The sequence below is a fragment of the Chiloscyllium plagiosum genome, unplaced genomic scaffold (genome assembly GCF_037043375.1).
Source record: "Chiloscyllium plagiosum isolate Xiang-an unplaced genomic scaffold, Cpla_swu_hap1 HiC_scaffold_4, whole genome shotgun sequence".
NCBI classification, from domain to species: domain Eukaryota; kingdom Metazoa; phylum Chordata; class Chondrichthyes; order Orectolobiformes; family Hemiscylliidae; genus Chiloscyllium; species Chiloscyllium plagiosum.
Genome location: NW_028270142.1, coordinates 85,838,614 through 85,854,728, shown reverse-complemented (window position 1 = coordinate 85,854,728; position 16,115 = coordinate 85,838,614). Strand labels below are relative to the sequence as shown.

General features: G+C 40.5%; 1 protein-coding gene across 4 annotated transcripts in view; it reads right to left on the bottom strand.

Moving 5' to 3' along the window:
* Positions 1-16,115, bottom strand: part of ccdc178 (coiled-coil domain containing 178) — a 399,216-nt gene that overhangs the window by 309,702 nt on the left and 73,399 nt on the right. For all 4 annotated transcript variants that reach the window (XM_043688275.2, XM_043688277.2, XM_087986447.1 and 1 more), the window contains one exon: positions 8,512-8,654. In XM_043688275.2, coding sequence (XP_043544210.2) covers positions 8,512-8,654 — 143 coding nt within the window. The remainder of the gene's footprint in view (positions 1-8,511; positions 8,655-16,115) is intronic.

Here is a 16,115-nt window from a genome sequence, read left to right as displayed (position 1 = left end):
GCACCAGCTCCTCTGTAATATAGATAGTTTTTCAGGAAGTCACCATCTATTTCCCCACACTTTATATCTTCTATGTCCTTCTCCACAGTAAACAATGATGCAAATACTCGTTAAGTATCTCCCCCATCTCCTGCAGTTTCACACATAGCTGCCTTGTTGATCTTTGAGGGGTTCTAATCTCTCCCTTTTTACCCTTTTGTCCTTAACATTTTTGTAAAATCTCTTTGGATCCTACTTAATTGCCAAAGCTATCTCATGTTCCCATTTTGCCCTCCTGATTTCCCTCTTAAAGTATACTCCTACTGTTTTTATACTCTTCTAAGGATTCACTCGATCTCTGCTGTCTGTATGTGATGTTGCTCCTTCTTTTTCTTGACCAAAACTTCAATTTCTCTAGCCATCCAGCATTCCCTAGATAGTTACCAGCCTTTCTTTTCATCCTAACTGGAATAGACTGTCTCTGGATACTTGTTATCTCATTTTTGAAGGCTTCCTAGCTCAGTTGGCTGGATTGTTGGTTTACAGAGCAATGGTATGCCAACAGCATGGGCTCAATTTCCATCACCGGTTTGAGGTTACTATGAAGAACTCTCATTCTCAACATCTTCCCCTGCCTGAGGTCTGGTGGCCCTCAGGTTAAAGCACCACCAGTTGCTTCCCTCTAATGACAGCAGCACCTACAGTCAGGTAAGACTATGGCAACACAAGTCATCCCTTTACCTGCAAACATCTGCATCCAATCAACTTTTGAAAGTTCTTGCCTAATACATCAAAATTAGCCTTCCTCCAGTTTAGAACTTGAACTTTTGGATCAGGTCTATCTTTTTCCATCACAATTTAAGACCTAACAGAATTATGGTCGCTGACCCCAAAGTGCTGCCCCACTGAGACCTCAGTGATTTGCTCTGCCTTATTTCCCAAGACTAGGTTAAGTACTAGTAGGTACATCCATATATTGAATCAGAGCATTTTTTTATACACAGCTAATAAATTCATCTCCATCCAAACTCTTAACACTATGGCTGTCCCAGTCTATGTCCCAGTTAAAATCCCTTACCATAAGCACCCTATTATTCTGACAGATAACTCTGGTCTCTTACGTGTTTGTTTCTCAATTTCCCACTGACTATTGGGGGTCTATAGTACAATCCCAATAAGGTGATCATCCTGTTCATAGAACCCCTTTCTTATTTCTCAGTTCCACCCAAATAACTTCCCTGGACATTTTCTCAGGAATATCCTCCCTAAGTATAGCTATAATGTTATCCCTAATCAAAAACACCACTCTCCCTCCTCTCTTGCCCCCATTTCTATCCTTCGTATAGCATTTGTATCCGGGAATATTAAGCCAATAGTCTGGTCCATCACCAAGCCACATCTCTGTAATTGCTATTATATCCCAGTCCCATGTTCCTCACTATGCCCTGAGTTCATCTGCATTCCCTGTTAGGACTCTTGCATTGAAATAAATGCAATTTAATTTATCAGTCCTTCCTCATTCTATGCTTTGTTCCTGCCAGCCCTGACTGTTTGACTCCTTCTTTTCCCAAAAGGTCCAGTTCAGCCAGGCCGATGAGGGTGTCAGTGGAAGGGTACTGGTTGGGACGGAGTGAGAGGAAGAAATGGAGGGCTTGGAGGCCTTCATTGTGGTGGATAAATGTGTACAGGGACTCAATATCCATGGGGAAGATAAGATATAGGGGGCCAGGGAAACGAAAGTCTTGGAGGAGATGAAGGGAATGGGTGGTGCCCTGAACATTGGTGGGGATCATTTCAGATAACATCTCTGGGACACACGCACCACCCAACCCCATCACCCTGCGGCTGAACACTTTAACTCCTCCTCCCACTCCACCAAAGACATGCATTTCCTGGCCCTTCTCCATCGCCAAACCCTAACCACCCAACGCCTGGAGGAAGAGTGCCTCATCTTCCGCCTTGGGACCCTGCAACCACATGGGATTAACGTGGATTTCACCAGTTTCCTCATTTCCCCTGCCCCACCCCCCAATCCCAGTCTCAAGCCTCCAACTTGATACCACTCTCTTGACCTGTCCATCGTCTTTCCCACCTATCCGCTCCACCCTCCTCTCCAATCTATCACCTTCATCTATCTATTGTATTCTCAGCTACATTCCCCCAACCCCACACCCCCACCCCTCCCATTTATCTCTCAGCCCCCTTGGCCCACAAGCCTCATTCCTGATGAAGGGCTTATTCTCAAAACATCAATCCTCCTGCTCCTTGGATGCTGCCTGATTGCTGTGCTTTTCCAGCACCATACTCTCGACTCTGATCTCCAGCATCTGCAGTCCTCACTTTCTCCTAAAGTTTACCCCTTCACTGATTGTAGCCATGTTTCACTCCACTAATGACTGCTCCCATCTCAATTACACACATGGCAATTTGCTTGAAGTGAGTTCTTTTTGCTCACTCCTGGTACACAGGCACCGATGGTTGGCCAGCATTTATTATCCATCCCGAGTTATCCTTTAGAAGATGGTGGTGAACTGCCTTTTTGAAACACATATGCTGTAGGTAAATCCACAATTTCATTAGGAAGGAAATTCTAGGATTTTGACCCAGCAACACTCAAGGAACGGTGATACCAAGTTAGAACTCGCAGGTGATAGTGTTCCCATGCATCTACTGCCTTTGCCTTTCTAAATGGAAAAGGAGAATGTGTTACTGGTTACAACATAGAGGGAACCAAGGTCAGAGAATTCTGAATTGGACATTCCTCAAATTAAACTGGACAAAAAGGAAGTTATCCAAAATTGGGATAAATTATTGAGTTACCTTCCAGAGAAAAATCGAAATGACCTGAAAAAGTTATTGCTATTGCATGGGGGGATATGTAGAAATAAGCAGGGAGTTCTAACCTAATTATGCACGAAGCAGATATAGAAGATGTTGTTCTGATTAAGCAACATCCTTATAGGCATAATGTTGTAAAGTTGGCACAAGTCTAAAAGGAAATTGAACACATATTCCAAGACAACATAATTGAAGTGAGTTACAGTAACTAGAGCTTACGCATAGTAATGGTGCCAAAACCCGCTGGTACCCAACATTTGTGTGTGGACTACTGTAAAGTTAATACAATTACAAAGACTGATGCATATCCGATTCCACGTTTGGAAGACGGTGTTGAAGAGGTGGGATAATTAACTTATATTTCTAAGTTAGACTTGCTTAGATGATACAGGCAGGTACCTTTGTCCGAAAGGGCAAAGACAATTTTGGCTTTCGTAATGCCGAATGGATGATATCCATTAAGTGTTATGCCGTTTAGTATGAAAAATGCCACATTTCAGAGACTAACCAAAAAGGTAATTTCCAGATTACCCAATTGTGTCGTATATATAGATGACTTGCTGATTTTTAATCACACATGGAAGGAACATTTTCAACATTTATCCAAATTGTTTGATCGACTTCAGGAGGCAGGCTTGGTGATAAACCTGGCTAAAAGTGATTTGCCAAAGCCCAAGTCACCTTCCTGGGCCATATTATTGGACATGGACAAATGGCCCCATATAATGCAAAGCCTAAGGTAACTTGGGGAGTTTCCCATACCATCAACAAAAAAGTGCGGTACTACGATTCCTGGAATTGAGTGGATTTTATCGAAAATTTGAACCAAATTTTAGCAGTGTGGCTGCTCCATTCACTGAATTACGAAAAAAAGGCAGGTTGTTTCAGCGGACAGCGGACTGTCAGAAGGCATTTAACAACTTCCAAGCTTTGTTAACCACTGCCCCAGTGTTGGCCACACGTAACTATGCAAAGCCATTCAAGTTTGGTATCGATGTGAGTGATGTGGGTGTCGGCGCTGTGCTCTTACAGGAAGACAAAAAGATAGAAAGTCCTATTGGGTATTTCTGCAGGAAATTCATCAGCGGAAATATTTAACGGTTGAGAAAGAGACTTTGAGCTTGATGTTGGCATTACAACATTTCAATGTTTATGTTCCCAGTAATGTATCTGAGATAATCATGTCCATTGATCATAACCCATTGAAGTTTGTGGAGAAACGCAAGGACAAAAACTCCAGACTGTTTACATGGAGCTTGTTGTTACAGCATTCAATTTGGAAATTGTGCACGAGAAAATGGACGAGAAAATGTGTTTGCCGACGCATTGTCAAGACTTGGATGAGAAACAGAGGCATTCGCTGGTGGGAATAAAACAGACTGTAATAGAAATTAGTCTGCATGTTTGCATGATTATTGTCAATGTATTGTGGATATATGCTGTAGTGTACTAACAGTGTAAGATTAAGGGGGGTTTTAAGATGAAGCCACTTTGAATATTGATTTTTGTTTTAGGAGGAGGTGTGGCAATGCTGCTCCTTCAACGGGGTTGTATTGTCGTTTTTTTTTCAAAAGCGTTGTACGAGGCAGAGTTACCAAAATGTCTGTGTTGATCTACTTGAAGAAAGTTTTAAATTTTAAAAAAAACTTGTACAATGAAAGGGAAGTGGCCAATTCTCCTAGTGCAGCTTTTCTCTGGTTTGGTTTGATTTGGGTTTTAGCAATCTGGCTGTTCAGAGCAATCAGTCAGTCAGTTTTGAGGCTGCTGATAAAAGAAACAGCTCCATGGAAGAAGGTGTTCCATGCTGAATCTCTCTGCCATCTTTCTCTCTCTCCTGTAAGACCCTGTGTTTGACTTTACATTTTTTGCTAAGGAGTGTTTAGGGGGACTGTTGCGGAAATTTGGAACAGCATCATTAAATTGGGATAGTCTGTTGGGTTTTCAGATAAGTGAAGTACTCTATTCTTTTTTATTTGTGTGTCATTTGGAAATCTTATAAATAAATTCTGTTTTGCTTAAAACTCAGAGGTTTTGACCAGCTGCATCACTCCTGGAATATCCACTCTATACCTGCTTAAAACAACTAGCAAAGTTAGGGTTCAGGCTACTTCCTTGAAATGTTTTGGGTGGAGGGTATGGGTGGTCTGATTTGGTCCAATACAAAAGAAAGAAACTGATATGTTTCTGATGAAAATGATAAAGGTCTACAGAGAGCTGGCAGGAAAGTGGAGTTGAGACAAGGATAATATCAGCCATGATCATGTTAAATGATGGAGTGATTTCGAAGGGCTGAGTTGACTACTCTCCCTCTTAATTCCTATGTTCCTATGTCAAAACTAGGTATAGTACAGCCTGTTCTATGGTTGGTGCCATAATGTGTTTCCTCATAGCTATTCCTATAGCTACCCAAACTGCTTCTACATCATGGTTACCTGAATTTAGGTCATCTCTCTGTATTGTGCTAATATCATCTTCAATTAACAGAGCAACCCATTCACACTTTCCTAGCTTCCTGTCCTTCCTAAACATTACATACCTTTCAATATACACATTCCAATTTACGTCACCCTACAGACACCATACCATATTGATTTATCACAAATTTTATGACTAATTCATTGTTTTGTTTCAAATTCAGCATTTCCATAGGTCTCTGACCAATGTGTATGGTGCACCATAGAAGAAATGCATCATATAAAGCATCCCATCTGGGCACATCACAGCATGGTATTGCAACTGCTCTTCCCAAAACCACAACAGACAGTCATGAACACAGCCCTGTTCATCATGCAAAACAGCCTTCCATCCATTGACTCCATCTATACTTCTCGCTGCCTCAGGAAAGCAACCAACATACTCAAAAACCCTTCCCATCCCAGTTATATTCTCTTCCACCAGGCAGAAAAAAACAAAATTTGAATACACAAACAGATTCAAGAACAGTTTCATCCCCGCTGTTATCAGACTTTTGAACAGACATCTTAAGTGTTAATTCTGTGCCCGTAGCACTATATTCTGCACTCTGTTCTACTATTTTGGTGCACTTTGTATGGTGCAATCTGCCTATACAGCACACAGAACAACACTTTTCATTGTAGCCTGGTACATGTGACAGTAGAAAATCAAACTCAAACTCCAATTCTTCATGCATTGAACTACAATGCCTTACATTTTGTTTTTTTATTATATTTGTAACCTCTAATCTTATCTGCTGATTTGCCCCTGGATCTGCAATCTGTCCCATATGGTCATCAAAAGACCATCAAAAGGACAGAAGTAGATCATTCAGCCCATTATGTCTGCTCCAATACTAAATGAGATCGTGGCTGATCTGATGATCCTCAATAATATTTTCCTGTAATTTCCTTTAATTCTTGATTCCCTCACTAACTAAAAATCTGGCTATCTTTGCCTTGAATACACTTAATGTTACAACCCTCCATGATAAAGAATTCCTCAAATTCACTACACTCCAAGAAAGGACAGCACAGTGGCTCAGTGGTTAGCACTGCTACCTCACAGTGCCAGTGACCCGGGTTTGATTCCTGCCTTGGGCAACTGTCTGTGTGGAGTTTGCACATTCTCCCCGTCTCTGCGTGGGTTTCCTCCGGGTACTCCGGTTTCCTCCCACAGTTCAAACATGTGCAGGTCAATTGAATTAGCCATGCTAAATTGCCCATAGTGTTAGGTGCATTAGTCAGGAGTAAACATAGATTAGGGGAATGGGTCTGGGTGTATTACTCTTCATAGGGACGGTGTGAACTTATTGGGTCAAATGGCTTGTTTCCACACTATAGGGTTTCTAATCATTCTAATAAAAAAAAACTCCTCCTAATTTCTCTTCAATAAGCACCTCCTTATTATGAGATTACTCCTCCTAGACCGAGACTCTCCCACAAGGGAAAGCAATCTTTCTACATCTATCCTGTGAAGTCTCTAAGAATCTTGGATGTTTCAAAAAGGTCGCCTCTTATTCTTCTAAATTCCAATGTGTACAGGCCAAACCTGCTCAACATCTCCTTATAATTCAGTCCCTCCACATACCTGGAATCAGTCTAGAGAACCTTCTTTGGACCACCTCCTATGCCAATATATCTTTCATTGGATAAGGAACCCAAAAATGTTTACAATATTCAGACTGTGAGCTGACTAATGCTTTGTATAGTTCTAGAAAATCTTCTCTGCTTTAATATGCAATTCTATTTGAAATAAAGGCCAGCAATTCATTTGTATTCCCTATTATCTGCTGAACTTTGATGCTAGCTTTTTGGGTTTCATGGACGAAGATGACTAAATCCCAATGTAATGTAGTTCTCTGCACTCTTCCTTCTACTAAATTAAATTTACTTCCTCTATTAGTCCTTCCAACATTCATAATTTTATGCTTTCCTATTATTATTCCATCTGCTAAGTTTTAGCCTACTCACTTAATCTGTCTATATTCCTCTGCAGTCACTTTGTGAGATCTTCATTACTTGTCTTTCCAGCTATTGATGTGTCATTCACAACTGGGCTATTATGCCCATCCAGGTCATGAATAATCACCTACCCAATACTGATCCTGAAAATAAACTCCCATCCCCACGGCCTTATCTTAACTCTCCATCTTATATTAGTCAGCCAAATCTCTATCCGTGCTAATATATTACCACCATGAACTCTTATCTTATTAAGTAGCCTAATGTGCAGTATCCTATCAAGCCTTCTGAAAATCCAAATATATTACGTTTGCTACTTCCCCTTTCTCTATCTGCCTATTACTTCATCAAGGAATTCTAGTAAACTTGTCAGGGATGATCTCCTCTTCGTGAAGCCATGTTGACTCTGCCTGATCATATTATGCATTTCGAGATGATCTGCTATCACATTCTTTATTACAGAATCTAACATTTTTTGAATAACTTACACTTAGCTAACAGGCCAATAGCTATCTGTTTTCTGTCTCCTTCCCTTTTAAATAAGGGTATTACATTAGCAGTATTTGAATCCTCTGAACTTTTACTGAATCTAAAGATTTACCCGTTATGTCTGTAGTTACTTCCTTTAATACCTTAGGATGCATTCCATAGGTCTGCCTTTGTCTGTTTTTCATTTCCCACATTAATTCCTAGCCATTCCAAAGCTGAAAAATAAAGTGTGGGACAGCTGAAAGTCGTGTTAAATTTGGCCTCAGAAACAGGCATGGTATCGGGGGAGGCTGGTTGATTGCCAACACTGACTTTGGGATATTTTCCTGAAGAAGCAATTGCATGATGGCTGGGACAAGCATTCCGCTGCAGTTGACAGGTACCCCCTCAGATTTACACCAGGAATTTGAGATATTTAGTTTCTCATTGTAGGAGAGGAGAATTGAAAGTGGCATATAGTTACAGCGAATTGGGTTTTTTTAATGAGATGCAAATACATGGAAATACACTAAAAAGATCCAAGCCATTTTTCTCAACATGAAGGATCAGGTGTTACCTTCTTATTGCATTTTCTAACTTTGTCATGATAACTCCGACAATATTAGAAAGGGGTACACACTGTTCAGAATTTATTTTTCAGCATGGATTAAACCCTTAGAGCTTAAAATAAAATTCTACTTTTTGGGAATTGAATTATCAGTAAGTAACTATGCTTTTGCAGTGTTTGGGAATTTAAAGGTAAGTAGCATTTAAGTTCTTTAAATAAAGATTACCAAAATATTCTTACTGGAGATCTGCTGTTTTGCTTTCGATTGCGAGAAGTTCCTCACTGATCAATTTTTGTTCAAACTCTGCATTTGCACTAGTATCATCAAATTCCTGCTGTGTTTCATTAAGGTCCGAATTAGCTTTGTTAAAGATTTCAGTCATCTACAAGCAAAAACATATAATTTAGTGAAATAAAATTCAAATCTTCTATGATACACATAAGCTTCTTAATTTTTGAAGAAAATCAAACTTGTACATACATATAAGAAATCATACTGATTCCTCTGGGATGAAATAACTTTCCACACACTTAAATAATTCCATCTCCAACAACATTCAGTAAGTTCTACACTAACCAGGACAAAGCAGCCTACTGGACAGGCATCCCATCCAACACCTTACAAATTCACTCCTAACATCATCAATGCAAAGGAATAAGGTAAATGACCTGTGGTCCAGATCGAAATTGATGTGGTGGGCATCTCAGAGACGTTGCTGCAAGTGGATCAGGATTGGGAGCTGAATATTCAAAGATATACATCCTATCAAAAAGACAGGCAGGTGGGCAGAGGTGGTGCAGTTGCATTATAAATAAGAAATTACATTAAATCAATATTAAGATGGTGTAGAGTCTGTGTGGTTAGAATTGAGGAATTGAAGAACTGCAAAGGTAACAAAACCATAGTTGAAGTTATGTAGAGGCCTCCAAACAGCAGTCAGGAGCTGAGATACAAGATGCACCAGGTGATAGAAAGTATGTACAGGAAAGATAAAATTAGTGATCATGGGGATTTCAGTATGCAGGTGGACTGGGAAAATCAGGTTGGTAGAGGATTGCAAGAAGAGGCATTTGTGGAATGTCTACGAGAGGCTTTCTGGAGCAGCTTGTGGTGGAACCCACTAGGGAACAGGCAATACTGGATTTAGTGTTGTGCAATCAGGTAGACTTGACAAGAGAGCTTAAGGTGAAGGAACCCTTTGGAGGCAGTGACCATAACATGATAGAATTTACTCTGCAGTTTGAGAGGGAGAAGATAGAGTCATCGGTAACGACATTACAGCTGAATAAAGGCAAATACAGAGGCATGAGGGAGGAGCTAGGGAGAATTGACTGGCAGAGGAGCCTAGCAGGAAAGACAGTGCAACAGCAATGGCAGGAGTTTCTGGGAGTAATTCAGGAGATATAGCAGAGATTCATCCTGAGGAAAAAGAAGCATGGTACAGGAAGGATGAGCTAACTATGGCTGACTAGGAAAGGGATAGCATAATAACAAAGAGAAGGTATATAATGTAGAGAAGGCCAGTGGGAAATCAGAGGAAGCTTACAAAGACCAACAGAGGGCAATAAACAAAGAAATAAGGAGGGATAAGATTAAATATGAGGGTAAGCTAGGCAGTAATATAAAAGCTTCTTTGGAAATATAAAGGCTAAAACAGAGGCAAAAGTGAGCATTGGGCTGTTGGAAAATGACAATGGAGAGATAGTAGTGGGGAACAAAGAAATGATTGAGGAACTGAATAATTACTTCACTTCAGTCTTCACAGTGGAACACACAAGTAATATCCCAAAAATTCAAGTGTCAGGGGGCAGAGCTGAATAAGGTGGCCATCGCCATGAAGAAGGTGCTGAAAAAAAACTAAATGACATGAAGGTGGATAAATCACCTAGACCAGATGGGCTACACCTCAGAGTTCTAAGGGAGATAGCTGAACAAATAGTGAGACATTAGTGGTGATGAGTCAGGAATTGCTATAATCAGGGAGGGTCCCAGAGGACTGGAAAATCACGAATGTGACACACCTGCTTAAAAAGAGAGTAAGGCAAAAAGATGGAAAATTACAGACTTATTAGCCTAGCCTCGGTCGTCAGTAAGATCTTGGAATCCATTGTGAAGGATGAGATTTCTGAATACTTGGAATACCTTTTAGAACGGAGAAAGGGGGACCCGCTTCAGCCAGAGAGTGGTGAATCTATGGAATTCATTACCACAGAAGGCTGTGGAGGCCAGGTCATTGAGTATATTTTAAGACTGAGATAGGTAAGTTCTTGAGCATTAAAGGGATCAAGGGTTGCGGGGAGAAAGCGGAAGAATGGAGTTGAGAAACTTATCAGACATGATTGAATGGCGGAGCAGACTGGTTGGGCTAAATGGCCTAATTTCTGCTCCTATTTCTTATGGTCTTATCATGCAAAGAGGCAGCACTGTGTATCATCAAGCTTCCTTCAATTGCACCTTTCAAATTCTCGACCACTATCACTTAAGAACAGCAAAGTGACATTGAGGGCAAAGATCAGCCATGATCTTATTGAACGGTGGAGCAAGCTTAAGCAGCCTAGGTATCAGAGGTTATCCATCTGTCACATTCTTCATGGCTGTCCTGAACCGATGTACCCATGCACAGCAGACTTACAATGAATCATAATGTCATAAGAACATTATAGATTAAATCATCGGCATCCCAAAGCACTATTGCTTTCGCTTGGTATCAGGGATAAAGACAACAATCACGTACCCTGGTGCTGCTCCTAGTCTGAGACCCCAACTCACAATGTCCCCCCAGCTGAATCGAGCATAGTGGCCTAGCAAGAAAACCAAGTCCTGGTTACTGGACCACTGTACACCTCCGTGTCCAAGGCTTTGCCTGGCCTGCTCTGGAAGAGCCCTGCAGTGTTTAGATGAACAAGTTTGTCACACCGTACTGTGTGCTGCACGATGTGGCAACTATGAAGGCACAGCTATTGTATATGAAATTATCATAATTTTATTTTCCATTTTTATCATTTTTTTTCTTTGTATCAATCTTCACCTTCTGCATCCCCTTCAACCCTATTTCCTTTTGTATCAGCCCTTTCAAAATAAAACAATTTCACATTTCATTTATATTAGATTAGATTACTTTACAGTGTGGAAACAGGCCCTTCGGCCCAACAAGTCCACACTGACCCGCCGAAGCGCAAACCACCCATACCCCTACATTTACCCCTTACCTAACACTACGGACAATTTAGCATGGCCAATTCACCTGACCTGCACATCTTTGGACTGTGGGAGGAAACCGGAGCACCCGGAGGAAACCCACGCAGACACGGGGAGAATGTGGAAACTCCACACAGTCAGTCGCCTGAGGCGGGAATTGAACCCGGGTCTCTGGCGCTGTGAGGCAGCAGTGCTAACTACTGTGCCACCGTGCCACCCACATTTTCAAAATATCCCAGCTTAGCTTTTGATTCTCTGATATATTTCTAAGTCTGCTGATTTGCTCAACTGAACCCTGTAATGCCCTAATTCACAGTAATTTCGTTCTCTCACTCTGACCGTTCCCCTCATCTGACTTTGTTTGGTGAAGTAAGAAGACTTGAATCTATTCAGTGGACAACTATTTCATTCGTTCAACACCAAATCTGTTTCGACAACATTTTTAAAAACTCTTTCATTCAATGAGGATATTTCTTGCAAGGCTATCATTAATTCCCCTCCCTAATTGCTCTTGAAAATATGACATAATCCACCTTCGTGAACCATTGCATTCCATGTGGTGTAGGCACACCTACAGTTTTGTTAGGAAGGAGTTCCAGGATGTTGATTCAGCTATTGAGAAGGAATGATGAGAAAGTTGCAAGTCAGGACTCTGTATGGCTTGGTCTCAAATAATAACATATTATAAATCTTTACAACATCAATAACCCCAGTTCTCTGTGGTAAAGAATTCCAAAGACTCACAACATTTTCAGTGAAGAAATTATTCCTCATCACAGTCCAAAATGACCAAACTATTAACCAGAGACTGTGACCCCTGATTACAGAATCTCCAGCCAGGAGAAATATATTCCCATCATCTATCCCATCAAGTCCTCTAAGAAATTTATACATTTCAATGAGATCACCTCTTAATCTTCAAATTCCAATGAATTTAAATTCTTTGCATTCAATCTCTCCTCATGGGTTAAGCCTCTCATCCCAGGAAACAATCCAGTCAACCATTGTTCTTCTATGTCTAAATCGAACATTTCTGTTCCCTAACACAGAGACCAAAATTGTACACAGTATCCCAAACAAAAACAGAAATTTCTGGAAAGGCTCAGCAGAATGTGTGGAGAGGAATCAGAGTTAACGTTTTGGGCTGAATGACTCTTCCTCAGAACTTCCTCAGGTTTAAAAAAAGCTTTCAGTTTTACACAGCATTTCAAATGACGTTCTTCCAAAGTCTTATCAAATTGCAGCCATACTTTTCATTCTTGTACTACAATCTTTTGCAACAATGGCCAATATTCCATTTGCCTTCCTAACTTTTTGCTGTACCTAAACATTAACTTCCTGTGATTTGTGCACATACATGGCATAATCTCTCCGCAGATAACATTAATCAGCTTCTTAATAGTTTAACATATGCTTTTAAATCAAGAAATAAGATGTTTCAGCAACAGTTTCCTGTAAAATATTCAAACTTTAATCAAGTGTGTGAAAGGTGTAAAATGCGAGGTGCTGCATTTTGGGAAAGCAAATCTTAGCAGGACTTATACACTTAATGGTAAGGTCCTCGGGAGTGTTGCTGAATAAAGAGACCTTGGAGTGCAGGTTCATAGCTCCTTTAAAGTGGAATCGCAGGTAGATAGGATAGTGAAGGTGGTGTGTGGTATGCTTTTCTTTATTGGTCAGAGTATTGAGTACAGGAGTTGGGAGATCATGTTGCAGCTGTACAGGACATTGGAATATTGTTGGAATATTGCGTGCAATTCTGGTCTCCTTCCAACCGGAACGATGTTGTGAAACTTGAAAGGGTTCAGAAAAGATTTACAAGGATGTTGCCAGGGTTGGAGGATTTGCGCTACAGGGAGAGGCTCAACAGACTGGGGCTGTTTTCCCTGGAGCGTCGGAAGCTGAGGGGTAACTTTATAGAGGTTTACAAAATTATGAGAGGCATGGATAGGGTAAATAGGCAAAGTCTTTTCCCTGGGGTCGGGGAGTCCAGAACTAGAGGGCATAGGTTTAGGGTGAGAGGGGAAAGATATAAAAAAGACCTAAGGGGCAACTTTTTCACACAGAGAGTGGTACATGTGTGGAATGAGCTGCCAGAGGAAGTGGTGGAGGCTGGTACAATTGCAACATTTACAAGGCATTTGGATGGGTATATGAATAGGAAGGGTTTGGAGGGATATGGGCGGGTGCTAGCAGGTGGGAGTAGATTGGGTTGGGATATCTGGTTGGCATGGACAGGTTGGACCAAAGGGTCTGTTTCCATGCTGTACATCTCTATGACTCTAAGACTCTAAATGCATATAGTCGTCATTTAATCTCTTTAAACAGTGCAGGCTGTTTGGGCATGTGAATGGGTGTTAGACCCTCATTTTGTTTCATCCTGCTGAGCAGTGTAAAGTTCAGACACAGCACAGGGCTAAAATGTGGAGTTTGAAAATGGCTGAATTGGAGTCAAATCAGCACGTATCCAGATTAAATCATAATATCATAGTATCTATGGGGTACAGGCATGGAAAGTGAAACTTGGCCCATTTCCCCACATCCATCTCACGGACTCCATCCTCAAGCATTAGGAGTTTGTGTATCTTTGAAAATAAAGGAGTGCTACTGAGGGGCAGAATGCCCTACAGGCTCAGTTAGCACCTATTTTTATGATCTTACTTGCCTAACTTTGCTTCTCATTCCTTGATGTACTGAACAAAAAAAAAGTTAATTATTCAGAACATTTTTCTAATAAGGAGTGGACTTAGATGTACGGGTAAAATTGTGAACATGACAAGTTGCTCGAAAATGTACTAACAACATCAAGGATTATAATAGACTTGAGCAAAACACATCTACTTGCAAATGAGTAACCATCTAGTGATTAAAGCTCACACAGAGAAGAATGACATGACAGATGTTAGTTGGAAGAATGAGGAAAGGCAATATTAACTGCAAGGTATAATCTTAAATGGAACATAGGTCGAGGGAGACCTAGAAATGCACAAATGTCAATCTTTGAAGATCGGAAGACTAGTCAAGGCATCTGTTAAAAATTGCATATACGATACTTGATTTTGTTCACAATATAACTAGTACAAAAGCAAAAATGTTATATAAAACGTAACATCTGGTTAAGCTTCAGCTGGAGTATTTTATTCAATTTTGGACTCTCCTTTAGTAAGATGTCAGGAGCTAAAAAAGACTGCAGAAGAGATTTTCTAAAAACAGTAAATAAGAGTAGGAGTAGGCCATTCAGCACATCAATCGCATTCCACACAAATCAACATAATCATGGCTGATTCTCTATATCACAGTCCTGCCCATACTCCCTGATACCTCTAGCCTCCAAGAATCCGTTATTTTCTAAATATATTCAGTTACTTGGCATCCATAGTCTTCTATGATACAGAATTCCACAAGTCTACCACTCTCTAAGTGAAGAAATTTCTCATCACTCTGTCTGAAATGGCTTAACCCGTATCCTGAGACCATGGCTTCTTTTCTGAACACTGGCAAAAGACAACATGGTCTCTGCATCTAGTCTGACAAACCCTTTCAGAATGTGCTGGATACGTGCTATATTTAATTGAAATCTCTTTTCAGTGTTCTAAACTCCAGCTGATACAGAGCCAATCTACCCAACCTCTCCTCATACAACAAACCTGCTATCCTAGGAGAAAATAAAACAAAGAATTGTGAATGCTGGAGATCTGAAACAAACAAAAAGGGGATCATTGGATTCAAAATGTTAACTCTGTTTTTTCTCACAGATGTTGCCAGACCTGCTGAGTTTCTTTCGCAATTCCTGTTTTTGTTTCTACCAAAATGATTCTACCATTCTAGTCTGATGAAAACTACCAGAGATTATCTCTGGATTAGCTGCAGTTTTTTCCAATGCGAGAAGAAGGTTCACAGGAGATTTGAAGAAGGTGTTCAAAATAATGAACAATTTTGATAACAGTAATTCATTGTTTTCAGTGCCAGAAGGGTTAATGAGTAGGGAAAAAAGATTTAAAATTTTGGCAAAAGAACCAGAGGATTTTTCTTTAAAATGCAGTGAGTTGTAATCTGAAATGCATTGACAAAGTGGAAGCAGGTTAAGTAGTAACTTCCAAAAGGAAATTGGATAAATAATTAAAGGATCAAAGATACAGTGCCACAAGTAAAGAACAAGGGAGTAAGACTAATGAGATAACTCTTTCAAATAGCTCCCAAAGGACAATGCCATTCTAATCATTTTATGCATCTATCTAATGATGGATAGAAAGATATGATCTTGTTCAATCACATCTTAATCCCAAATTCACAATTTTGTTTCTAACTCATGATAGAATACTTATTCAATTCGTCAAGTTCATGCTGATCCTGCAAAAAACATCCTACCCAGACCCACATGCCCCATCCTATATCTGTAACCTTGCTTTTTCCAAGGCTATTCTACCTGTCCTACATATCCGTGGACAATATGGGCAATTTAGGATGGCCAATTCACCTTATACAGTAGGTTATACAAAGTCCCTACAGTGTGAAAACAGGCCATTTGGCCCAACCAGTCCACACCGACCCTCCAAAGAGTAACCCACCCAGACCCATTCCCGTAGCCTATTACTCTACGTTTACCCCTGACTAATGTACCTAACCTACACATCCCTGAACACTA